Source organism: Balaenoptera acutorostrata, chromosome 11 (assembly GCF_949987535.1).
Source record: "Balaenoptera acutorostrata chromosome 11, mBalAcu1.1, whole genome shotgun sequence".
Taxonomy (NCBI): Eukaryota; Metazoa; Chordata; class Mammalia; order Artiodactyla; family Balaenopteridae; genus Balaenoptera; species Balaenoptera acutorostrata.
The window spans coordinates 100,640,893-100,665,188 of NC_080074.1; the positions used below are offsets into that span (position 1 = coordinate 100,640,893).

The 24,296-nt window shown below is 58.8% G+C and overlaps 2 protein-coding genes and 1 non-coding gene across 5 annotated transcripts; 2 read left to right on the plus strand and 1 right to left on the minus strand.

The window, feature by feature from the left end:
* The first annotated feature begins 36 nt into the window (after positions 1–36).
* Positions 37–5,077, plus strand: PHB2 (prohibitin 2). The gene is made up of 8 exons (XM_057556689.1): positions 37–337; positions 501–585; positions 895–974; positions 1,836–2,020; positions 2,439–2,568; positions 2,671–2,774; positions 3,189–3,266; positions 3,977–5,077. The coding sequence occupies exons 1-8, from the start codon at positions 211–213 to the stop codon at positions 4,055–4,057; spliced, it is 870 nt and encodes a 289-aa protein (XP_057412672.1). The 5' UTR covers positions 37–210; the 3' UTR covers positions 4,058–5,077.
* LOC114236304 (small nucleolar RNA U89) lies at positions 2,843–3,097 on the plus strand. Its single transcript, XR_003622278.2, has one exon. It is a non-coding gene; the product is annotated as a small nucleolar RNA U89 (small nucleolar RNA).
* Positions 5,078–8,995: 3,918 nt separating the features above from the next.
* On the minus strand, positions 8,996–24,212 carry PTPN6 (protein tyrosine phosphatase non-receptor type 6). Of its 3 annotated transcripts, none has more exons than XM_007170129.3 (16): positions 23,967–24,212; positions 18,825–18,947; positions 18,429–18,623; positions 15,726–15,915; positions 15,452–15,568; positions 15,252–15,365; positions 14,998–15,094; positions 14,553–14,632; positions 14,246–14,395; positions 12,731–12,862; positions 12,459–12,613; positions 10,302–10,369; positions 10,049–10,200; positions 9,856–9,947; positions 9,360–9,500; positions 8,996–9,224 (listed from the first exon to the last, which is right to left on the minus strand). In XM_007170129.3, exons 1-15 carry the CDS (start codon positions 23,978–23,980, stop codon positions 9,386–9,388), a joined length of 1,794 nt encoding a protein of 597 aa, XP_007170191.1. In that variant the 5' UTR covers positions 23,981–24,212; the 3' UTR covers positions 8,996–9,224; positions 9,360–9,385. The 3 variants fall into 3 exon arrangements, with proteins under 3 accessions (XP_007170191.1, XP_007170190.1, XP_007170192.1); XM_007170128.3 differs by having other exon boundaries at positions 8,996–9,184; positions 23,967–24,211; XM_007170130.2 differs by lacking the exon at positions 23,967–24,212 and adding an exon at positions 19,026–22,461 and having other exon boundaries at positions 8,996–9,184.
* Between the last annotated feature and the right edge of the window lie 84 nt (positions 24,213–24,296).

Here is a 24,296-nt window from a genome sequence, read left to right on the forward strand (position 1 = left end):
TTCCAGAGGCGTGCTTCCTGTGCCGCAAGCTCGGGTCCGCCGCAGGCTGGGGGGAGAGTTTAGAAGGGAGCGCACTTCCGGTGCCCTTTCTCCCGCGAGCACCTGGGGCCCGGACCCTCGTGCGGAGGGTGGGATCCGTAAACTGGAGAGCGGTAGAGGCGGGCCGGCACCCCCTTCGGACCACTGGTGCCGCCGGCCTCAGGACCGAACATGGCCCAGAACTTGAAGGACTTAGCGGGACGGCTGCCCTCCGGGCCCCGGGGCATGGGCACGGCGCTGAAGCTGCTGCTGGGGGCCGGCGCCGTGGCCTACGGCGTCCGCGAGTCGGTGTTCACCGGTGAGCAACCTCCGCCTGCCCTCCGGACTCCGCCCGACCCTTCCCGGACCCCTGCCCAGCCCCGCCAGGTCCCCGCGCTCACCCAGCCCCTCACCCCGCCCCACCAGAGGCTGGCACGGACTCTGAGCCCGGCCTGGGCTGACCCCTACCCCTCTCCCTGCAGTGGAAGGAGGGCAGAGAGCCATTTTCTTTAATCGGATCGGAGGCGTGCAGCAGGACACCATTCTGGCCGAGGGCCTTCACTTCAGGTAATGGCTGGCAGAGCGGACTGACCCTGACCCTTCACCTTTGAACGCCGACCCACCTATGGCTGTGGGAGGACTTTCAGCGGGATTCCGCGCCGCTCTTTACCCTCCCCACCCCATCTCCCAGAACAGTGCGTGCCGGCCAAATCTTAAGGAGCACATGCTGTTGTTCTCCGGAGGGAGAAGAGAATTTCTTTTTGACCGTGGTCATTAAGAGGAGGAGCAGGCCACGAAACACGTGGTGAAGGAAAACCGGACAAAACTAGGGAAACTGTAGTCTCCTAATCCCTGTCGCTGTTCCCTCCCTTCCAGGATCCCCTGGTTCCAGTACCCCATCATCTATGACATTCGCGCCAGACCCCGAAAAATTTCCTCCCCCACAGGCTCCAAAGGTAGGTCTGGGCACTGGGGCGTCACTGGCGGTAAACAAGGGAACCTGGCCAGAGACTAGGCAAGATGGGAGTGTCAGATCTCTTGGGCCTTGGTTTCCACCTCTGCAAACAAGCTAAAATAAAGGTACCTGCTTCTGGAGTTCAAGCAGTACCTTCTGGACACGCTGTGCGTTTGCACATTTTTCAACTGTTCCTCTACCCCTAATGTAAACTCGGTGAGAGCATTGTTTGTCCTTTGTCTTAGTCACTGCCTAGATCAAAGCCTTGTTTTAAAACCTTTCTTTCTTTTAATTCTTTGACTCATTAATCTGCTGGTACGCTCTGTCCTGGGGAAACTTGGCCGCACTCTTCACTGGTGCACCTGTTCCCTCCTAGACTATTCACAGAAGCTGTGCCTTTGAGATTCCCCAGACCAACCCTTACACACACACAGGTACCCAATGAGGCAGGTAGCTCACCTGTAACGTACTGTTTTGCACGATTTTTAGTGCAGGTTGCTTAACATTCCCGAAACCCTAGGCCCTAAGAAATCAAGGATTCACAAAACACCATCTTTGTTCTCAAGTCCTTACAGTCTAGTTCAGGATTATGATACAGTGTAACAGAGCCTAAAGTAGACGAGCAAAAAGAAAGGTCAGCTTTACTGGAGGAGGGTTGTGGGTAGAGAAGACTTGACAATGGACAAGGACGCATTTGGTCTGTGCTGAGTCACTCCTCCCCGCGGGGCAGTTCCGGACCACAGGGCATTGCCCTGGGTATAGAGAGAAGCCAGAGGAGAAAATGCTTGGGGAGGGAGGCTTTGCTAAGAAGCCAGGTGAGGCCCCCGTGGCCTTGCCCAGCCACTGCTGACCTCACTCTTAGACCTGCAGATGGTGAACATCTCCCTGCGGGTGCTGTCCAGACCCAACGCCCTGGAGCTTCCCAGCATGTACCAGCGCCTGGGGCTGGACTACGAGGAGCGAGTGTTGCCGTCCATCGTCAACGAGGTGCTCAAGAGCGTGGTGGCCAAGTTCAATGCCTCCCAGCTCATCACCCAGCGGGCCCAGGTCTGACTCCGGCTCCCATCACCATCTGCATAGCGTCAGCATTTCCCTCCTAGGCCCAGCGCACTGGGTGTTAGGAAAGGGTAGTGACCTGAGGTCCGTTGCCACCAAAAAGCTGTGTAGATGGCCACCGTGGGAAACAAGGAGAGCCAAGATTGGAGCTCGATAACAGTTAGTGTCGGGCGGCGTGGGAGAAAAGTGGTCCAGGCGTGCATGTGGGGTTGGTACAGCGTGGAGGACTCAGCGTGACCCAAGTCCTTCCCAGCTCAGCTGGCCTAGTAAGGAACTAAGAAAGGGTTAGCTCACTTTCTGCGGTTTTCTGGAGATCTGGGATTCTGATGATCACAGCAGCACGCCTTCCTTTCAGTTCTCCAGTCCCCTCAATGCCCCTCTGCCCTCCCCTCCTCCCCCCGGCCCGCAGGTGTCCTTGTTGATCCGACGGGAGCTGACAGAGAGGGCCAAGGACTTCAGCCTCATACTGGACGATGTAGCCATCACTGAGCTGAGCTTTAGCCGAGAATACACGGCTGCTGTAGAAGCTAAACAAGTGGGTGAGTCGCAAGAGGAGTCAGGCAAGGGTTTCTGAGGAAGCAGGAGGAGGGATGGGGTTCCTGACACCTTACATCTGCGACCCCGATTCTCTCCCACCACAGCCCAGCAGGAGGCCCAGCGGGCCCAGTTCTTGGTGGAAAAAGCGAAGCAGGAGCAGAGGCAGAAGATCGTGCAGGCCGAGGGTGAGGCTGAGGCCGCCAAGATGATATCCTTCTGCTGCAGAGCTCTCAGCCCAGCCCCTGGAACACTCTGCTTCCCATCCGGCCCTGTGGGCTGGCTGATGAGACTAAGGCGAATGCGAACCGTGCTCTTTGACCCCTGGGGGTTGGGGTGCCGGGTGGGATCTGAAGTCTTAGTGGGGCACCTGAGGCCTGGCTCCTCACCGTAAGGCAGATCAATAGCATTGCTGGCCTTGCCTCCATCTGTGCTGCTGCCTCCTGTTCCCGGCAGCTGCCTGCGGGGAGGCCTACAGGTGGGGGCAAAGTAGGGCTGGGCACGAGCCACCTGAGCGCAACCTTGGATCTGACAGCCCAGAGGATGGCTGAGTGAGCGGAGTCATAAGGGTGCGGCCCCAGCTGAGATCTGGCCTTGTGTGAACCCTTAACCCCACGCTGCTCACCTGGGAGAAGCTCTGGGCAAGAACCCAGGCTACATCAAGCTGCGCAAGATTCGGGCAGCCCAGAACATCTCCAAGACGGTGAGTGTGAGCTCAAGGCCGCCTTGAGGGGGGGAAAGTGTTTCTACACATTGAAATGAGGGAATTAGGATCTTGCTTGTTCGGATTTCTATTCAAACTGGCTTCTCTGACACTCCTTCTCCCATCAAAAATGATGTTCCCTGGGCGCCCCTGACCTTTTGTTCATGCCTCTTGTGGACCTAACACATCACAGTTGCTCGCTGCTCTGGATCCTTGTGTGAGCGCAGAAACCGTGGCTCTCACATCGCCACATCCCTGTTCGTAACCCACACGTGTTCCACCAGTGGTTACTGAATTGCAAGGGTAGGAATCAAGGTCTTTTTTTTTTTTTTTTTTTTTTTAATTTTTTTTTTTTTTTTTTTTTTTAACTTTGGGTTTATTTATTTATTTATTTATGGCTGTGTTGGCTCTTCGTTTCTGTGCGAGGGCTTTCTCTAGTTGCGGCAAGTGGGGGCCACTCTTCATCGCGGTGCGCGGGCCTCTCATTATCGCGGCCTCTTTTGTTGCGGGGCACAGGCTCCAGACGCGCAGGCTCAGTAATTGTGGCTCACGGGCCTAGTTGCTCCGCGGCATGTGGGATCCTCCCGGACCAGGGCTCGAACCCGTGTGCCCTGCATTGGCAGGCAGATTCTCAACCACTGCGCCACCAGGGAAGCCCTCAAGGTCTTTTTTGCTTGGTACAAACAGCCATCTTACTTTCTGCCCTGTAGATCGCCACATCACAGAATCGTATCTATCTCACTGCTGACAACCTTGTGCTGAACCTGCAGGATGAAAGTTTCACCCGGTGAGAGACATGGCCTTCAGGTGGGGTGTTGACAGAGAACAAGGGCCGGAGTCTGGCCGCTTGGGCTCTGGCGCCTGTTACCAGCTTACTCGTGTGACCCTTGAAAACACCATGTCTCTGAACCAGTTAGAAAAGTGGGTGGTTGACAATTCCTAACTTGAATCTCACGGGATTGATTTTATGCGATCCAATGGGATTATTCATGTAAAAAGCACTTTAATTGTAAAGTTTTAAGTGAGAAGTGGTAAAAGATGATATTGGCTGTTCTTCCTCGGGAGCTGCTCTGGGGCACGGAAGGATGCTAGGAAAGCAGGGGTGAGAAATGGCAGTGGCCAGGGAGCAAGTCTTCTTTCCGGAGCCTGAGATTCCCGGCTTCCAACAAGCTTGTCTTTTTCTCTTGGGAGCGAAGGAGGGTTTAGAGTTGAGTGGGGCATGAAACTGTCGAATCACGTGTACCTTTCTCTTGTCGTTCTGTGTTCCCTGTTCACCTGGTGACCTGGCGTCCACAGGGGAAGGTAAGTTGATGGTGCATCCTTGTTTCTGTGGGGTCCTGCCTTTTCCCCACCACTTCACCTTTCTCACCTCCCCACCCACACATTCAGGGAGGAGGGTAGTTGAGGAGGGAGTGGCCCGAGGTGCTCTGCCTCTCACAGGTACGTCCCCTAATAATGTCACCGTCTGTCTCACTTCCACAGTGACAGCCTCATCAAGGGTAAGAAATGAACCGCTGAACAAGAACTCCACCCCCAGGGAGGAAGTGGATCTTTTTCTTCCCCGGTTTTTGAGGAGCCAACTTGGGGCCCTACCCAGCCCCCACTGTCCTGTGATGGTCCCTCTGCATCTGTCCTCCCAGCCCTTCTCGGATGAAGACTGACCATTTTCAGGGGAGTGACATTCCTCCCGGTGTCGGCCAGGGGTGTTGGGACAGTGTGTGATTTCCTGCAGGGTTGATTCCTCCCTCGTGGTCAGAAGCAACAACCACCACCCCAGAGATTCTCAATAAATGTTTATTACTTAAGCTGAAGTCAAAGCCTCTGGTGTCTGAACTGGGCTGGGGAGGCACGCATGCGCACGCTCACACCGCGCACCCCTGGGTCCTTCCTCGTCTCTTCCAGCAGGGGGCGCGAGGACACTGGCCAGGGCAGGTAGGCAGAGCCGGGGCCTGCTGCTCTCACCCTGGAAGCCGGCAGAGCCGGATCCAGAACAGGACCCAGGGTGGGAACTGCGAGTCCTGGAGTCCGAGGCCAGCTGCACTCCCCACCCCACCCTCCTAAACCGCATCACCCCTTTGTTTACCAACATCTCCTTTTTTAAAGGCTGGAGCAGCTGTGGCTTTGCTGAGCTAGACCAAAAATCTGATGACCCCGACAGGAGCTGCTTCCTTGGTAACAGGGCTCCACGCAGCTGTGGGGAGACCACTGGTGCTCATCAGGGGGTGCACGCGTTCAGACGGCTGGCGGGCCGCGTTGCCTGCTGCAGGCTACCCACACTTCCGTCTCTCAATCGGGGCTCGACCTCTGGAGGTGGGCTCTTCACTCCCACAGCCCTGGGCCCCCAACAGGACAGGCGCCTCCTCCCTCCCCGGCGCCGCCCTCGCTGAGGGTTGGGCGGCCACGAAACGAGGCCGCTGGCTGTGCCCACGTGCCACCCCAGCCGTGCCGGGGCGAAAGTGTAGGCGGGAATCCTGGAATTCTTAGTGGCGGGGTTAGAGGGCACAGGGCCTGGGTTCACCTTCAGCTGCTTCGGTTTTTGAAGAAAGTAGATTAACTGTCCCCTGCTCTGCAGGTTGACTGTCATGAAAGGGACGGGGAGACAAAGCAGATGTGGCCGCCCCAGCCCTGAGGAACTGGAAGCCCGAGGTGAGAGGTGAATGAGCAGAGGCCGCCCAAGTCCCATCCACGTTTTATTTCCTTCGCATTCCCGAGGCAGGAAGAGGATGGAGGTGCCCAGGGAACCAGCGTGTTTCCAAGTCCCGCTGTGTCTCCGAGGCAGCCATTTTGTCTCCTCCCATTGTTTCCCTTTCCTAGTGACTTACCCCCCCCCCCCATCCCCAGGGGTAAAGGTCAGAGGTTGCTGGTCTGGAGGCCTCCGTGGTCTTCAGGGCTCCCTGAAGGTCATTGGCGAGGGCACCGGCCGGGGGCCATCTTTACCAGACAGTGTTAGGAGCTTCACCATTAGACCACCCAACACTGTGCTGGAAGATGGACCCAGAGCCGGCCACAGGCGTCCGGGCTGAAGCTGGCCAGTCGCTCCAAGGGCCCTGGCCGCAGGCCAGCTGAGGTCTATTGAAAGTCTGCGAGCCAATCCCAAGCTCAGGGTCAAGCTGTGGGTTCTGGATCCTCCAGATGACAAATCACACTGGGTTGGGGGAGGGACTGGGGCCATTGTGTCCCTTCCGTGGGCAACCAGCCAACAGCCAACCGAGAGCCACCTCTTTCTCAGCACCCTCTGCTCACGAAGAAGGGGCCTCCAGGGCTGTGGGGAGGTTCGGGAGTGGGCGTCGCAGCCAGCTGGGCGCTGGGGGCCTGGGGCGGTGGACGTCGCTGGCACAGGGGCAGGGGCCTCCATCATTACCCGGCAGTATTAGAGACTCTCAACCAGCACCCAAACACTGCTGGGTAAGACGGGGGCCCCCACCCCACCACCCGGCCGGGCCGGCAGTCCTCGCCCAGGCGCCCGGTGGAGCTGCGGAGCCCTGGCTCCCCTCCCCCACCGCCCGTGTCCCCGGGGACACTTCCGGGTGAGCCCGGCAGCCGCCACCAGGCCCACCCCGGGTTGCTGATCCACTGACGCCGGGTCAAGGCTTCGGAAGCCCCCCGCCCATCTCTTCCCCGCCCTGAGCCCCCTCCCCGCCCCCCGCAGCCTGTCCCTGCCCCCCAGGCACCAGCTCACCGCCCTCAGCACCCCCCGACCCCGGCAGTCCCTCGCTCCGCCCCAGGACCCCTCTCCCGCCGGCCTTTACCTGTCACCAGGCCGCCTGCCCCCCAGGGAGCGAGGGCCACGGAGGGGAGGAGGAATTGAGGCTCGGGATTCAAGGCCTAGAAGCCGCCCTGGCCTCCACTCTTCCTCCTTCCTTCTCTCCTGCCGGGCAGCGCAGGCTCCTACCTGGGCCCCGCCCGCCGCCCCTGCGCACAGGTGTGTCCTCCAGCCATAGGCTGCACCCCCCGCTGCCTTAACCCCTTCCCTCCCAGCGCCAGCCGCAGGCGCCTCCTCTGAGGCCTGGTCACCCCAGCAGGCCCCGACCCTCGGCCGTGGGCCGTGGTCTCTCCTCTCGTACCTGCCTCCTCTGCCCCGGGGCCCAGACCAGGGAGCCTGTTGTCGGAGGGACAGAGGGACGGGTTGTCTTCGCCCCCTTCGCCTTCCTCCTTGGCCTCGCCCCACGGCCACTCCCACCCCCAGCTAGCCCCTTCCCCCAGGCCCCTGCCAGAGAACCTGAGGGCAGAGAGGGCTCAGCTCAGCAGGGATTGGGTTGTGCCCCTGCCCGGTGCCCACCTGTGCTGGACATCCCGGCCTGTGGAGGGCAGGCGGGTCCCCCGGGGCGCCTCCCTGTCCTCACCCTTAGTATTGGGGTGCCCGCCCCTGCCAAGAGTCCCAAGCTAGCCAGGAGCGTCGGCACTGACCCGGCCGATTCAAGTTCTGAGCTGCTCTCCTGCAGCCCTGGCTCTGCTTTCCAGAGGGACCGGGCACCCCGCTGGGCAGAGCTGCCCCTGGACCCACCTCACAGCCCTGGAGAGTCCAAGTCCCAGCCGCGGGCAGTCAGCCCGAGGGCGGTGAGAGGGGATGGGACCCGCCTTTCTTTTGTGTGGCTCAAGCTGGGATAGCAAGGGCGTTGCTGGGAGAGGGGCCCTGAGGCCCACAGGTGATTCTCCACCCACGCACCCCCTGGAGGGCGACAGCTCCTGGGAGCTGAGCTTGTGCCACCCAATCCCAGCTCTGCCCTCTCGCTCCATACCCGCCCCCCCACCTTTGTTGGCGTCCTTCTTAATTCTTGTCTGTACTTATTCTATGTTTGTGGACTGTTTCTGGGTCTGCCTTCCCACCAGGACAGGAATTGTCGGGTTCACCATCATGCCCCAGCACTGCTCCAGTGCCTGGGACACAGGGACGCTCAATAAACAAAGTGTATGCTGAGTGAATGACCACCCAGCCTCAGCCGGCCCAGCAGCAGGAAGCCGGGCCTTCCCAAATCAGACTCTCTCGGGCTCAACTCCCCAGGAGACTAGCGTTATCAAGCAACATGAAGCCTCAACGCAAAGGAGTCATCGCTGTTGTCCACTCTGGACCCAGGGGAAGGAAGAGCGAACAAAAATAAAACTGAAACTCTGACCAACAGCCTAAGGGCTCTTAGTAGCCCCAGAAAGGGAGGAACGTGGCGCCCCTTTGCACACCAGGTGCCCGGGGGAGGGAGGTTGGCCCTGGGCCTGTGTTAACTGGCCGTTGTTATCGATCTTCCTAGCTCCTGGATGTAGAAGTCAGGCTGGAGAATGTGGTTGCGTCCCCCTCGGGGTGACCCTGGCTGCGTCTCCAGGAATGCAGGCTCTGGGGCCAGAAGGCCTGAGTTAAAATAAAATCTTAGCTTCGCTGCTCAATAGTCCTGTGGCCTTGAGCAAGTTATTTAACCTCTCTGTGTCTCAGTTTCTCCCACTGTAAAATAGGAATGATACAGGTACCTCGGTTCAATGACCACTTTTAGTCTTTTCAACAGCGCCTGACACATGGCGAGAGTGGAACGAATGTCACCATCCCTGATCTCAGTGATCTTCACAACCACCCTGGCGGGACCATCCTCCACTTTAAAGAGACGAGATAGCGGAGGAACCCAGCCCACACTCACACTCGTGTGTCAGGCTGTGAAGGCCCAGCTTTCTGTGTCCACATGTAGCACTCCCTGCCCGCCTCCCCCTCCCGCCCAGGCACACAGAGTTAGAGACCCACACACACACAGTGACCTAGAGGCTTTATTTACAAGAGAAAGGCCTGGCCCTGCCAGGGGCCTTGCTGGGCTATATACAGGGGCTGGGAGAGGGAGGTGGGGACACGGCCATTTAAATTACAATGGAATGGGGGGCCAGGCTCCGAGGTTCAGGCTCTGGGTCTTCCACTGGAGGCCTCTGCAGGGACGGAGCTGAGGCTGCAGAGACAGGGAAGGAAGGGGTAAGAGGGGGTTGGACCTGGAGGGGGGACAAGACACAGGTCTGGTTGGGCTGGGAAGACAGGGTGAGGCCGCAGCTGCCCCATCCATCCCATCCCGGGGAGAGCACGGGGCCTGGGGGGCCCCTGAGGGCAGGCCCGGGAGGGGCCCGTACCGTGGCCGCCGCAGGACAGGCCCAGCTCACTTCCTCTTCAGGGAACCCTTGCTCTTCTCCTTGTCCGCTGACCGCTGCTTCTTCACCTTCTCCTCTTTCTTGTTTCTACTGTGCACGTTCTCATACACGTCCTCCTTGTGTCTGCAGGCGGGGCAGGCAGGTGCAGGCAGTCAGCAGACAGGGCAGGGGTCTCCAGCACCAGCAGCCCCTCGGGGCCACCCCATCTCACAGGTGAGCAAACTGAGGCCAGGAGAGCGAGGAGACCAGTCCTGACAGTGTCCTTACACTAGACTAGAAGCTCCTCTGGGGGCGGAGGCTCCACCTCACACATCAGTGCCTAGCACAGGCCCCACGTGGAGGGCACTCGGGAGACACTTGTGAACACAGGTTGTAAGAACCAAGCTTGAACTTGAACCCGAACCTCCCTGGAAAGGACGGGTCGGGCTGGGGAAGAGAAAGGGGCAGATGCTGGGAGGCGGGAGGTGGGGCCACTCACTTGGAGGAGGTGCGGGCGGCCTTGGCATGGGCATTCTTCATGGCTGGGGGGTAGGTAATGTTCCCGTACTCTGACTCCCGGCCCTTCTGGGACTGTGGGAAGAAGTGTGATGGGAGGCCGGTGGTCCCAGCAGCACCGGACAATGCCCACTGCCCGCCTCCCTCGGCCCCAGCAGGCCATGCTCTGCCCGCACCTGCATGACCTCCAGCTTCTTCTTGGTGGTTTCGATGAACTGGGCGATGGCCACGTAGATGAACTTGTACTGCGCCTCCGTCTGCACCATGCCCGAGCGCTGGGACCGTACCATCTGGATCGTCTTCTGGATGTCGATGTCACAGTCCAGGCCTGGCAGGGAGGGCAGCTGGACGTCAGGCCCTGGGCAGAGGTGGTGGACACGGGGGGCCGCTCCCCCACCTGCCCCCGCATCTCCCACAGGTCACCCTCACCCTTGGTGGAGATGCTCTCCATAAGCATGTCGATGACGATGATGGTGCCGGTGCGGCCGATGCCGGCGCTGGGGAGAGAAGGGGCACCATCAGAGACCCAGCCTGCACTAGCCGGGAAGCTGCGGCAGGGCAGGGGGGGCGGGGGGCGGGGTGTCAGCGCAGCACCGGCAGGGGCGGGGCTTAGGGAACCGGCGAGATGTGAGATGCAGGAACCAGGCAGGGTCACTGGGAGGGTAGGCAGGGTAGAAGTCTGCCCAGCTCTGCACCGGGTGCTCATCACTCCAGCCAAGGGATTTGGGGGCAGAACCTGGCTCTCAAGTGCTAAGACGCTGCTCCCCAGACACGCATCACTTTCCTTCTTCCCAGCACCACACTCCACCGCTCACTCTGCCCCCCACCCCAGGAGGTCTGGGACCCCGTTCCCCGACCACATCCTGCCTGCTCCCCTGGTGCTCTGGGCCTGCCCGGCCCTCTCCCACAGCCTTGGCCCCAGCGAGGCTGCCCTCCTCGCCGCGGGAGCATCTTTCAGCAAGGCTCCATTTCCCGTTTTCTTCAGATCCTGATGGCAGCGCAAGGGCAGCGTCCAAGACAGCAGGCCTCGGGAGCCACTGGGCTCAGGAAACTTGGGGGAGCGTCGCAGCAGGAAGTCTGCCTTCTCCCCACCCTCTGCCGCCACCCCTGGGCAAACAGACCCCAGGAGCCTCAGGACCGCACACAGAGCCCAGTCCCACCCCCTCGGCTAGGCCAGTCAGGCCAATGCCCTGAGGTGCACTGTCTAATTTCAAACCCAGATTGTCAAAAATAACACCCCCTCACCCACTTCCTTCCTGTAACGTCTAAATTAAGGCCATGGGGATTTCAAGAAGGGGGGGCAGGCACAGCCTGGAGGCAGAGTCCCTGAGGCAGCACGTGGGGGGCACCTCCAGACTCAGCCCCCCGGCCCTGCCCCAGGACGCGCAGTTGCTGGTGGGGCAGAAGGAGGAAGCCCCAGCCCTCGCGGCCCCGGGGTCACGTGGAGGGAGCTGGAAGGGAAGAGGACAGAGCAGATTCCCATTTCCCCGTTCCCTGCCTAACGTGAGCTATTCAAGCATTAACAGCTCCATTCTTGGGCATTTACTGTATTCCAGACACAGTGAGAGGGTCTCACACTCACAACAACCCTATGAGACCCTGATTTTATGGACAAGGAATCCGGGGGTCAGAGAAGGGAAGTCCTTTGCCCAAGATCGCACAGCCAGTGAGTGGAGGAACTGGAATTTTGAGCAGCGGCGTCTGTCCAGGACCCTGTGCCTGCTGCCTCCCATCCCTCCAGGCCAGGCCGGCTGAGTAGGCCCGTCTGCAGGACGCTGCCCCTCAGGCCTGATGGGACACCTGCTCCTCCTTGCTGACCCCTCAGCTTCCCACCTGAGCAGGAACGGGGTCTCCTGACCATGAACATGAGGGTCTCCAGTGGAGCTAGTGGTGCATGAGCCCAAGGGCTGAGTTGGGGGCACTGGCAGGAAAGGAGAGGTAGGTTGCAGCAATGAAGAAGCCTCAGCCCGCCGCCCAGGGCTGCAGATGGAAAAGAGGAGGGATGGGGAGCTACACCAACCCCAAGGAGAAACACCAGAAACACCGGCTGGGTAGGCGCGTCTGAGAAAACAGGAGTGACCAGGACCTGGGTCTACCGTGAGCCCTGCTCCAGGCTCCCCCACTGACCAGCGGTGACCTGGCAGGAGGCTGGGCCTGCTTCCTCATCTGTATGTGGCAGGGTTGGACTAGATGCTACATCCAGGGAAGTCTCTGAGGAAGCCCGCCCCACCAGGCGCAGGATCAAACAACGGGCTTGGTTCAAGCTTAAGTTCCACCCATGGGTCTGGAGTCATCAGGGAACCCAGGGACTTCCCTGGAGGTCCAGAGGTTAAGACTCCTCGCTCCCAATGCAGGGGGCGCGGGTTCCATTCCTGGTGGGGGAATTGAGATCCCACATGCCACGTGGCATGGCCAAAACAAAACAAAAAACAGTATCAGGGAACCCAGAAGAGGTGGAGGCCAGGGGAGGCATTAAATGAGTTAATATGTAAATTGCTTACAAGTGCGCATGGCACTTAGCAGTACTCACTTGCCAGCTACTACTTTGATTATTATTGCTAATATCATCATTATTATTATTCTCACCTGCAGTGCACGATGATGGGCCCTGGGTGAGGCAGACTTTCCTGCCGCTGGTTGATCTGGTCCAGGAAGCTGAGGACACCCCCAGGCTCGCTGGGGACCCCGTGGTCAGGCCAGCTCAGGTACTGGTAGTGCCAGATCTCCCGAACCAGGTCCCCCTGGGTCAAGGACATAGTCAGTGGCCCCTGCTCCCACGCATGGCCTCATTCAACCCAACCAAAGAGAACAGGTGTGAGGAGGGCCCCGGGCATGGGGCGGGGGCAGGGGCCACTCACATTGTCCAGCGGGGAGACCTGTAAGGTGCGGAGTTTGTACTCAGCTGTGTCGTGTTCCCCGCAGTTGGTTACAGCGTAGAGTCCATAAACGCGCTGAGTGCCCACCTCTGGCCAGTATGGGACACATTTGTTCTGAAAAGGGAGGGTGAAGGTGGGGACTGAGGCCTGTGCCCACCTCAAGCAGGGCCTGAGTCCCTGGTGCTGGCCCCGTCAGCATCTGATGGATGAACAGATGAACTGGCCAAGAGTCAGAGACATAGGGCCTGGCTCGGCCTCTTACAGGTGGTGAGACCTCACCAGCCACTTCACAAGTCATTCAGTGCACGTTGGCTGGCACACGCACTGAACCTGAAGCTGTGCAAACCAGGCTGGAGTTACAGACACAAGTAAGAGGCAGCCTATGCCCCTGTGCCTGCAGGAGCTCATAGAGAGATAGGTGAGCAGGGAACCAGAGCCGCTGAGGAGCCGGGGGGAGGGAGAGACTAATCCTCCCTCTCGGAACAGAGGAAATCAGGGACGGCTTCACAGAGGAGGGAGCATTTGAGCTGGGTCTTCAAAAAACGAGGAGTCGGGCTTCCCTGGTGGCGCAGTGGTTAGGAATCCGCCTGCCAATGCAGGGAACACGGGTTCGAGCCCTGGTCCAGGAAGATCCCACATGGCCACGGAGCAACTAAGCCCGTGCACCACAACTACTGAGCCTGCGCTCTAGAGCCCTCGAGCCACAACTACTGAGTCCACATGCCACAACTACTGCAGCCCGCATGCCTAGAGCCTGTGCTCCGCGACAAAGAGAAGCCACCGCAATGAGAAGCCCGTGCACCGCAACGAAGAGTAGCCCGCGCTCGCCGCAACTAGAGAAAGCCCGCGTGCAGCAACGAAGAACCAACGCAGCCAACAAGAAAGAAAGAAAGAAAATTTTAAAAAAACCAAGCGAGGAGTCTGTCAGGCAGAGAGAGCGCAGAGCCAGGAAGCCAGTCCCTAGCAGAAATGAGCTCATGCAGAGGCGTGGAGGCCTTAGGGAGCCTGGCCGGTCAGAGGCAGCGAGGGCTGGAGGGCAGCTACCAGGCCTGAGTGCCGGGCCCGGCAGGGTGACTGTTCTGAAGGCAGCTGGGGGCCATGGCAGCGTTCTCAGAGGGAGCCGCCTGGTGCAGTGTGTGCTCTGCACGGGTCACGGCCACTCCACTGCAGAGGGTGCAGTGGGAAGGGGGCGGCCTGCAGGCAGGGAGGTCGCTTGCCCGTGGGGTGAGGGTTTGGGGCTGACTCCAGAGAGTATTACGAGGCCAAGAGGACAGGAAGGGCTGCTGCCCACAGCGGGACAGAGGGACACTTTAAGTAAAGAGGCCACTGGAAATCTGGGTCTGGTGGTCAGGGGAGCCCAGGGTGGCAAGCAGGGGTCCGGGAGTCAGCGTGTACCCAGACCTCGTGCCTCAGTTTCCCAACAAGGTAGGACCTTTGCCCTCCGAGGTGCCCCAAGTCTCTTTGGCTTAATGGTGGTGGACGACTACTGGGGCTTACCCGGCCCTTCTCCACCTCCCGGGTGGTCATGACGATGACACGGGTGTTCTCCTGCCACACCATCTGCCAGAAGTCGATGACCGTGGCCTCCAGGCAGCCCTGGCTGGCGATGTAGGTCTTAGCATTCTCATCGGGGCCTAGCAGCTGGTTCTGGACGCGGGTGCAGAGACACGCAGGACCGTAAGCCCCTCGCACCCCTGCCACAACAGCTCTGGCTTCGCCCGTGCATCTTTGGACCCAGCCCCCCCACGAACGGGGGTCCCCAAGGCCCAGCCCCCCCTCCCCCATGACCGGCGGGCACACCCACCTTGACGTAGTTGGCGTTAATGTAGTCGGACCCAGGGATGTTACTGTCGCGTCCCTGCAGGACCACTCGGCTGTGGTCGACTGGGAGCGGGCAGAGAGGAAGCAAGAAAGGCGTGGGTCAGACCCTTCCTGAGTTTCCAGGCCTTTCTTGCCCAGAAGCCACGAGCTCTCAGAGCCCTGCGGGCAGGCAGGGATGGGGGATCTGTATGGGGTGGGGCTGGAGGTTTCAGAGGAAGAAGGGGGTGGGGGTGGTGTGCCGGAGGCCCCTCTGGGAGGAGCAGAGGCTTTCTGGAGGAGGGGAGGCTCTACTGCGGGTGGAGAGGGGTCCCCCCTTGAGCTGGGGGAAGAGACCCTCTGAGCTGGGGGGAGGTCGGCTGGCAGAAGGGGAGTTTCCTGGGTGAATGGCTGGGGGAGGGCTGGAGGCTGCCCAGGGATCGGGCACTCACACGGAAGGATGTTCTTGTAACGGTTCTTGCTCTTGTTTTCTGGCCGCTGCCCTTCCAGCCGCTGGTGCAAGTTCTTCACCTCCTGCTTCTGCAGACTCTGTGGGGCAAGAGGGGGAAATGGAGCCCCAGGCCCTGGAGAAGGGCCGTCCACGGGTGGCGAGGACGTGGGGCAGATCAGAGTAAGGGGTGGGGGGAGAGGGGACGGGGTCTGCCTGGGACCCCAGGCCCTTTGTCCTGCTGGTCCCATCACGCACCTCAAACTCCTCCCAGAAGCCAGCCTTGGCTGTGTCCTCTGACTCCTGCTTCTTGTTCAGTTCCAAAACCCGGTTCTCAATGTCAGCTGCGTTCACCCTCGTGGCGTAGTATGGCTGGGGCGAGGGAGGGCGAGAAGTCAGCCGCTTCTAGAGCTCAGAAGCTCAGGGGAAGGAAGGAGGCAGCCAGGCCCACCCCTCACCTGCCGCAGGTAGACGAAGGCGCCCGAGGCCTCCTCAATCCCCGTCCTCTTGAAATGCTCCACCAGGTCCGTGAGGCTGTCGAAGGTCTCCGAACCGCCCACTGTGTAGCGTCCACCCTGAGGGGGGCCGAGTCAGGCCACCTCTCAGGACCCGAGTCTCCCTCCCTGGAACCCCAGCCTCAACCCGAAGCCCAGGCTGACCCTCTCCACGGGCAATGCTGGAGCACAGATGGGACCCCCAGCAGGATGCCGCCCCACTACCCAGATGCCTTACCTCACACATGACCTTGATATGGGTGACTCTGAGCGGGGAGCCCGGCCCAGCCTTGGGCTGGTCGCTGAGCACGGACAGCACAAAATCTCCAGGCTGGCTGAGACTTTCACGCACGAGAAAAGTCCAGGGCTCACCCTTGGCCTGCAGCAGTGTCTCTGCCTGCCCTCCAGACATGTGGCCATGGTACCACCTAGAGAAGACAGCATCCGGGGAGGTGAGACCGAGGCCAGGGGCAGGTGCTGGGTAGACATTCACGGAGGGCGCAGGGAAACCGGGCACCTGCCACGTGCAGGCACTCTGCTATATGCTTTCAAATCCACCACCATCACAAAAATGCTGAGAGGTAGATACTACCCATTCTGCAGATGAAGAAACTGAGGCTGGGTGATTGCACACTGGCCCAAGGCCCTTGCTGGTAAGAGGCGAGCCTCAGGACTTCTAAGCAGGCCCACCTCTGAAAGTTTAAGACAAAGGCAGACAGGCAGGCCATATCCAGAATATTTGGAGGGGAGAAACCCAGGAAGGGTCTCCATGAAAGGCAGGGCTGGGCTAGGGAAACAAATGCAGAGGCCAAACCACAGAGAGTGCTGGGGATGGGAGAGACGGAAGTCACAAGGGAGGCATGATGGGGAGAAGTTCCCCAGGGGGACCGGGAAGGCAGACAACCCCGCTGGGTAAGAGTGGTTTGGGGGCTCTGGGGTGCCTGGGATGATGTCACTGAAGGAGCTGTTAGAGGGGCTCAGAGGGGCTCAGAGGGGCAGAAAGCAGAACTAGGATCTTTCCCCAAAGCACACCCCCTTCCCAGGAGGAAACTGTAGCCCCGCAATGCCCAGCCCCACAGGAAACCACGTGATGGAAAAAACACAAAACTCCTTCTGGGGAGAGAGTGAGAAGTGAGGTTGTGAGGTTTCCTCAGCCCAGGGACCAGGGGAGGGGGGGCATTTTCCAACCGCAGGAATGGGGAGAAGGAGGGAGGGGGCCAGTCTGTCCCGCCCCATCTCACTCCTGCCCCAAGGAGACTGCAGCTCAGAGACTTCCAGAGTCTCCTGCCCTGTCCAGGACCCCCTGGGCCACCCCATCCCATCACTCGGGGATAGGCCAGGTCCCCAGGGCTATGGAGAGGGGGCTAACCCGCTTCCCCCAGGCCCCAGGATGAGGAAGTTTCCATGCAAATGTCAGGCTGACCACAGGGGAGAGCTAGCCAGTGAGGGGACAGATGCAAATTCCCGCAGAGGGGGTGGGGCAGCTGCGAGAACACAAGCTGAGGTTTGGAGAAAGAGCCTCCTCCACACACTCCCGGGGTCAAGGGTGAGCCCAGGCCTCCTGGCACAGGTAACCAAAAGGGCCTCTTGGGGTCAGCTGCCCTGGTCTTGATTCCCTCGGTGCTGCTCGACTTCTCCCAGCCGCAGTTGGAACCCAGGCTTCAGGCCCCTCCCAGGGGGTCTGCTCAGCTCCATCCCTCTTCCAGCTCCACCCTCTTCCTGCAGCAGCCAGCAGGGCAGATCCTGGCCCAGATGAGGAGGAAGCCAGGACATGAAGAGCTCAAGAGAGTCTGGGTGGAAAATCCCCATGAATGTTGCAGGTGGGGTGCAGGAAAAGGGGCAAGAGGGGGCAGACACCAAGGAAGGGCAGCCACCAGCAAGGTCATCAGTGTGGCTTCCCTCCTGGAAGAGGTAGCTTCACAGGAAGCGGATCAGTGGCTCCAAGTTCACGGGAAAGGGGTCTCCAGGGGTCGGCCCCGGGGCCTTTACCTCAGCCTCATCCAGGGCTGAGTTTCAGTCACTGACTTGGAAAAAATATGAATGCACATTGGGAGGCACGCATGTCAGAGAGACTGAAAGCGGACAAAATCAAAGTTCAGAATCATTTCAACAATCGATACACAAATACAGGACAAGGGCAAGTTGACTTGACCCCAGGAGTGTGAAAAATAAACCCAGAGTTGTTCAGCTGCCCTTCCCCTTAATAGGAGCTGTCACGGAGATGAAGCTATAAAATGAGCCATGGACTCACGGACCAGGACCCTAACCGTGTCCTGCTGAGTGTTAGGGTCCCACCACCCTCCACCTGTGCACTGGGGAGACTGCATGGGAAGTAGCCAGCCCAGTTCTGGGGACCACATCTTTGGAGCCAAAAAGATGGAGCCAAAAAGATGCCTGGAGCATTACCCTGTGCCCAGGTACTAGGCCCCTTACACACCCATCACACAGTTTTCAATGATCTGGGTTCTGGTCAAGGGACTCGTCCAGCTCCACCCAGCCCAAGGGGGCAGACCCGTCCTCACGGGGTTGCTGAGATGAGGCACCAAGTGTCCTCATAAACGCTGGTCCCTATGCTCTTCCTCAACATCAGCCTCTCCCTGTATTAACCCCTGCTGGGGAGGGAACAGTTACAGGAGGGCAGATTCTGTTCCAGGTAAGAAGAAGTTCTTTCTAACAACAGAGCCAGACTGCTGGGAAACACAGACACGAGGAGTGGCCCCTCGGGCACTAGCAGAGCCTGGGCTGCTGGCAGACAGGGACCCTGGAGAAGGGCGAGGTGACCTTCTCTTCCTCAGCGGTTGATGGAAAGGGGCCCCAGGATCACATGGAGGGAAGAGGCCCACAGAGCCCTGAGAAGGAGCGGGGGTGGGGGGGGAGGGGCACTTGGGGTGGAGGCCAGCCCACCTCTCCGTGGGCTGGGCCTGGGCGCGGAGCCCCTCACCTCTCACTGGTGGGGTCTGAGCAGTTCAGCGGGTACTTGAGGTGGATGACGGTACCATCGCGGTCCTGCAGGATGCCCTGCTGCTGCGTGTAGAACTCCACCAGCTCCGTCAGCGTCGCGAACTTCTCCCCTCCATACAGGTCGTAGAAATCCCCCGAGTTCTGGATCCGAATGTGGGTCACCTGATCCCCCACCCTGCAGGGCACCGGGCGGCGGTGAGGCCGGTGGATGCGAGAGCGGAGGGGGGGCGGGGTGGGGGATGGGCGGGGGTCCTGGGCAGGGAGCGCACACGGGGGCGGGCGGGGTGGACACACACAGGGCCGGGACGCGCTGGGGCCTGGGCAACCAGAGTGAGAGGCCGAGTCCTGGCCCCCGCTAGAGCCTCGGGCCACCCACCTGACGGAGAGGGAGAAGTCGCCCTGGTTCTTGCGACTGGGCCGAGCCAGGAAGCTCCCGTTGACCCCTCGGCCCTTGAGCAGGGTCTCGGCATCCAGCCCACTGAGGTCTCGGTGAAACCACCTGGGAGGCCGGGAGGGCAGTGAGGAGAGGGCCCTGGGGCACCCCACCTCCTGCCTACCCAGGGTCCCCGGCCCTTACCTCACCATCCTGGGGGTGCCCGGGGGGAAGGGGGTGCAGGCAACAGGGCGGTGCTGCTGAGTCCGGGCAGGCGGAGATCGCCGGGGCTAAGCCTCGCGAGGCTCTCAGCGCCCAGGCCACCTCACCACCGCGGTCCTGGTTCTGGGGCTGCCACTCCACTGGCCTGGGGCAGCCGGCAGGGCGGGGACAGGAAGGGGCGCGGCCGACCCCTTGGGGGAACTCACTCTACTTCTCGTTTTAGAGCAGAGTGGGGAGAAGCTGCGCAGGGTGGCAGTGGCGAGGTGGGGGGGGGCCCACTTCCCATATGCCTGCCATCAAAGGCCTCGGGAGCGCGGCCCTCCACACGTGGGGGGACACCCGAGTAAGGACACACGTGCGCCTGGCGCACTCTGGGCGCAGACCATGCTCGGTACGTGGGAAGCCGCCCAGCCACGCGTCATCTACTCCCGCTCCCCCAGCCACTTCCACGCAGCCTTCCCTGGTCCAAGCCACTAATAATGGTGACGGTGGCAACTGTCATTAGTGGAGTCTGTATGCCAGGCACTGTACTGTATGATATTTACATGCCTTATCTGATGTGTCATCACCATAGCCCCGTGAAGCAGGTACCTTCATTATCCCCATTTTCCAGACAAGGAACCTGGGGCTCGGGGAGTGTAGGGAGTTCGCCCAGGGTCAAACAGTCAGTAAGTGGCAGTGTCGGGCTGCAAACCAGACGGCCTGGTTCCAAAGCCGGTGATTTTAACTACTGTATGCCAGGTCTCAGGGCTTCAAAGAACAGAGGTTGGAACTGTACTCCAATAAAAAAATAAAGAGCTGGGACTTCCCTGGTGGCACAGTGGTTAAGAATCCACCTGCCAATGCAGGGGACACTGGTTCGAGCCCTGGTCCGGGAAGATCCCGCATGCTGCGGAGCAACTAAGCCCGTGCGCCACAACTACTGAGCCCACACACCTAGAGCCCGTGCTCTGCAACAAGAGAAGACACCGCAATGAGAAGCCCGCGCACCGCAACAAAGAGTAGCCCCCGCTCGCCGCAACTAAAGTCCGCGTGCAGCAACGAAGACCCAATGCAGCCAAAAACAAATAAATAAAAGAAATTAAAATAAATTTTTTAAAAAATGACTCCATCTTGCAATGCAGGGGACACCAGTTCAATCCCTGGTTGGGGAACTAAGATCCCACATGCCACACGTGCCACAACTAGAGAGAAGCCCGCACACACACCGCAACTTAAGCGAAGAGCCCGCACGCCCCAACTAAATCCTGACGCAGCCAAAAAATAAATAAATAAATATTTTTAAAAATAAAATAAAAATAAAAAGCTAAAAAAAAGAACAGAGGTTGGGAGACTCTTCCATTAGGGTCACAGTGGGAGGGGGAGACTCCGTAATTGCCAAGGCCAGGAAGATGCCTACAGAGGGATGCCCTCCCCTCCCTTGACACACACAGCTGAAGAGGTGCCCTGGGGCAGAGGGATAGACAGAATGACCCCTATGCCCTGTGCAACTTGCACCTTCTCTGCTTCTTGTCCTCAGGCTTTGGCCCGTCCATCTAGCCCCAACCCTGCAGTCAGGTAAGGAGCAGACCTAGGGAAGCAGGTGGGGGCGGAGCCACCAGCCCCCATGGGTGCGTCCACCCTATGCCTGAGCTGTAGGTTCTTGCCAAGGGGGTCTGGTCTGAATCCGCTGGAGTTCAGGACTCTGACCAGAGGCCTGTCTCCTGGGACTGGGGCTGGGGGCCCAGGGCCTGCCAGGGCTTATTCTCAGGGCCGGTTGACCTGGAGAGGCCCTAAACACTAACAGCTTGTCATGCTCCCTGTAATTCCAAATACAATCACAAACATCCCCAAACCAAAGTAAGAGGAAATAAGCCCAACGGAACAGACACAAGAAACTCCTGTCAGTGGCTTCCCTAGGGAAGGGGACCAGGTGGCTGGAGGAGAGGGCTGGGAGGGACCTTTCCTTCTCCCTTCCACCTTTTTGAAGGTTATATCATGGGCATGTATTACCTTTATAAAAATAAGTAAACTGCCTGGGAGCTCACAATTCCTGGGACACTTCTGGGCTACTGGGAATGCTCTACATCGCGATCTGGGTGGTGTATACACGGATGGAATAAATTTGATGTTCAATATTCATGCACATGATGTATGCTGTGCCTCAAAAAATAAGGAAAATAAATAACAAAGTGTTCAAGCCCAACAAAAGTCTATTTTCTTATGTTGGCTACTTCATCATTTTTTGAACATCAATTTCCCCCCCACCCCAAAAAGGGCTTCTTTTTTCCGCCTCTTTCTGGGGCCCTGGGAGCCTTGCTTGGTCTGTTTATTGCATGGTCTAACACTGACTACCTCCAGTCTTGGACAGCTGCCCTGAAAGACCATGAAGTCACCCCCACAGCAGGGGGCAGTAAGGAGGTGGACATCGGCATCTCCACCACAGGGGTCCACTGCCGGTCTGGATTACCTCCAAGTGGTCAAAACTTAGCACCATGCCTCGCACAGAGTGTGTGTCCAATAACCAAGCTCATCCGGACCCATGCACATACATGGTCACAAGCCCAGGTCCGGTCCTATACATGCACACCCTGCTTGTCATACACAGATGAGTATACACACACACGCACACAAACAAGCACACAAGCATCCACTTATGCACACACAGTCCCACTACATGCACCTCACCATTCATGTCCATCTACGCACGTACCTGGTTGGGTGCAAACACCCACATGTGGACACCACATCCTGACCACACACGAAGCTGCAGGTCCATGCTCGGCACTAAACACTCCCTGCACCCTGGCCACAAGCCACTCTCCTTCTGGAGCTTACACCACTTGGTGGAGAGAAACTAACTAGGAACCCGGAAACTCCTGACCATGGAAGAAGCAGGAATTTCTCTGAAGGGAGTCAAGCCAGAAGACAGACAGACACCAGGATGAGATGTACTGTCTCTGCTGTCCTCTGGCAGGAAAATAAATAAGAAGCACCTCCCTTCCCTTGACATAAGTGCTCTGGAGTTCACAGAGCACTTGCACACACACACAATCCCATTTGGGCCTCAGACATCCCTGTGATGTAGGAATTATTTTTCTGAATTTTTTTTTTAAGGGAGGAAAACAGGCTCAAGGAAGCTCAGAGTTACAAAAGTAAGGGCCTATTAATTCCGAAGAGAAAATTATTCACTTGGAAAGCAAGGAAATAAAGGTAGAGATGAAGATCAAGGGGGATGCAGAAAGACAGGCAGTCTGGAAGAGCAAAGAAGGTGAAATAATATCTAGAAAGTTCTTGAAGTTCCCTGAGCCTCAGTATCCCTACCTGATAAATGGACTTAACAATATTTCCCAAATACTGATACAAAAGACCAATATGAAGTAAGTTTTTGGCACGAACAGCTTTTATGTGACATTATTAATCCACATGCCAACATTATTTAGTAGGTCTCATTAGCCCAATTTTAGAAACAAAAACTAAGCCTCAGAGAAGTAACTTGCCCAAGGTCACAAGCTAGTAAGGGGAAGGCAACAAACCAAGGCTGTCTGACGTGAGGCCACTGCCCTTCCCACCACACCAACCACTGCTGGAGAAGGAGGCAGGGCACTGGCACAGCCCATGATGAGGCCACAGGGGCCAGCCCTCCTGCAGAGGCAGGATCTGCAAAGGCACCCGGGGGGCAGGCACAGGACCCACTGGAGCAGCGCTGGGTGGGAGCAGGGCACTGTGGCTGAGCTGAGCTGCTCTCAGAGGCTGGGACCCATGGCAGAGGGTCTCACAGGGCCAGGCTGGGGACCCAAGGAAGGATTCTGTCCCAGGAGAGGCCTTGCCAACCACCTGGTAGGAAAACGACCGCGGTGGGAGTGCGGAAGGGATCAGGGACCAGACAACTCAATCAGAACCTTGACATCAGGGCTGAAGGAGACAAGGTGTGCACTGGGGGAGGCAGGGCACACCCCAGGGCAGATGTCAGTGTGAGAAGCAAGAACCTGCAGGACTCGGGGGTGACCAACCCATCAACTCACCAACACGCCAAGCAGGTCCTCACTGTAGCATCCAAACTCCAGCAAGGCCCGGTCCGTCCCGGCCCTCCCCACTGGCCTACTCTGCTGCAGGCACTGTCGTTTAGTTTGTTCTCACAGCAGGGCCTTTGCACTGGCCGTTCCCTCTGCCCAGGGGTACTGGAGCCTGGCTCCTCCTCCTCTTCCTCCAGGTCACAGCTCCTGTATCACCTCCTCAGGAAAGCCTTCCCTGCCCCCTCCAGCCAGTGATGCCACTGGCACCCCAGTCACTTACTAGCACGTGAAGCTGTTTCATTTTCTGGGTAACACTTCTGAGAACCTGCAATTATCCTATTTAGTGGGTTCCTTGGGCAGTCTGTCACCTTCCACTGGAGTGAGTGAAGCTCTGTGAGGGCAGGGACCGTGTCTCTCTTGTTTGCTACAGTATTGGCAGCACCTTAAAAAGCACCTGGCATATAATAGATGCTCAACAGGTATCTGTTGAATGAACTGATGCAGAGTGAAGGGAAACGGAAGGAAATCTGAATGAAGGATACGGGGAAGTTGAGTGGGAACAGGGGAGCTTTCTCAGATTTTCTTTTCAGACGTGTAATGTTTCACACGACATGGGCTCCCCAGGGGGACAGATCCTAAGCAGATGGCAGAAGCAGGGGACCAGAGGGTGAAGGGAGAAATGCAATGGTGAGAAGAAATATGCATCTGTCAGGGAGAAAGTGCTGGGGGGGGGGGGGCGGGGGTGGTGGTGCAGAGGGCTACGAATGAGCCTGGAGTTCCTGACATCTTTCGGGGAAGCAGACCCAGGGCAGGGGGCAGGGGCAGGTCGCACTCGTGGTCACACACCTGTCAGGAGTGAGCAGGAACACTGCCCTTCCCTCCCAAATGGACAGGAGACCGTGATACCCAAGTGGAGCAGGGGACTTACCCATGGGACAGCATTTCCCGAGAGGGGTAGGGAGTCACAGGCAGATGGCCACAGGGGGCGGGGCTGAGCCCGGGGCGCAGCTGTGCGGTGGCCCAAGGTGAGGAAGAACACTCAGAACTCGGCCACTTTCCTCTCGATGCTGCCCGCCGGGCCAAGACACCACAGGGACAAGCCCATGGACTTAATAAACCCGGAAAAGGGACAGGTGGGGAGGGGCTGGCCTCAGACCGCCCACAGCAGCTGGCTTCTCCCTCTAGCCCCAGGCCGGAGTCCAGCGCCGCCTGCCTCTCCCCCGCCTCCTTCCCTGGGGAAGGGAGGAGCCACCTGGAG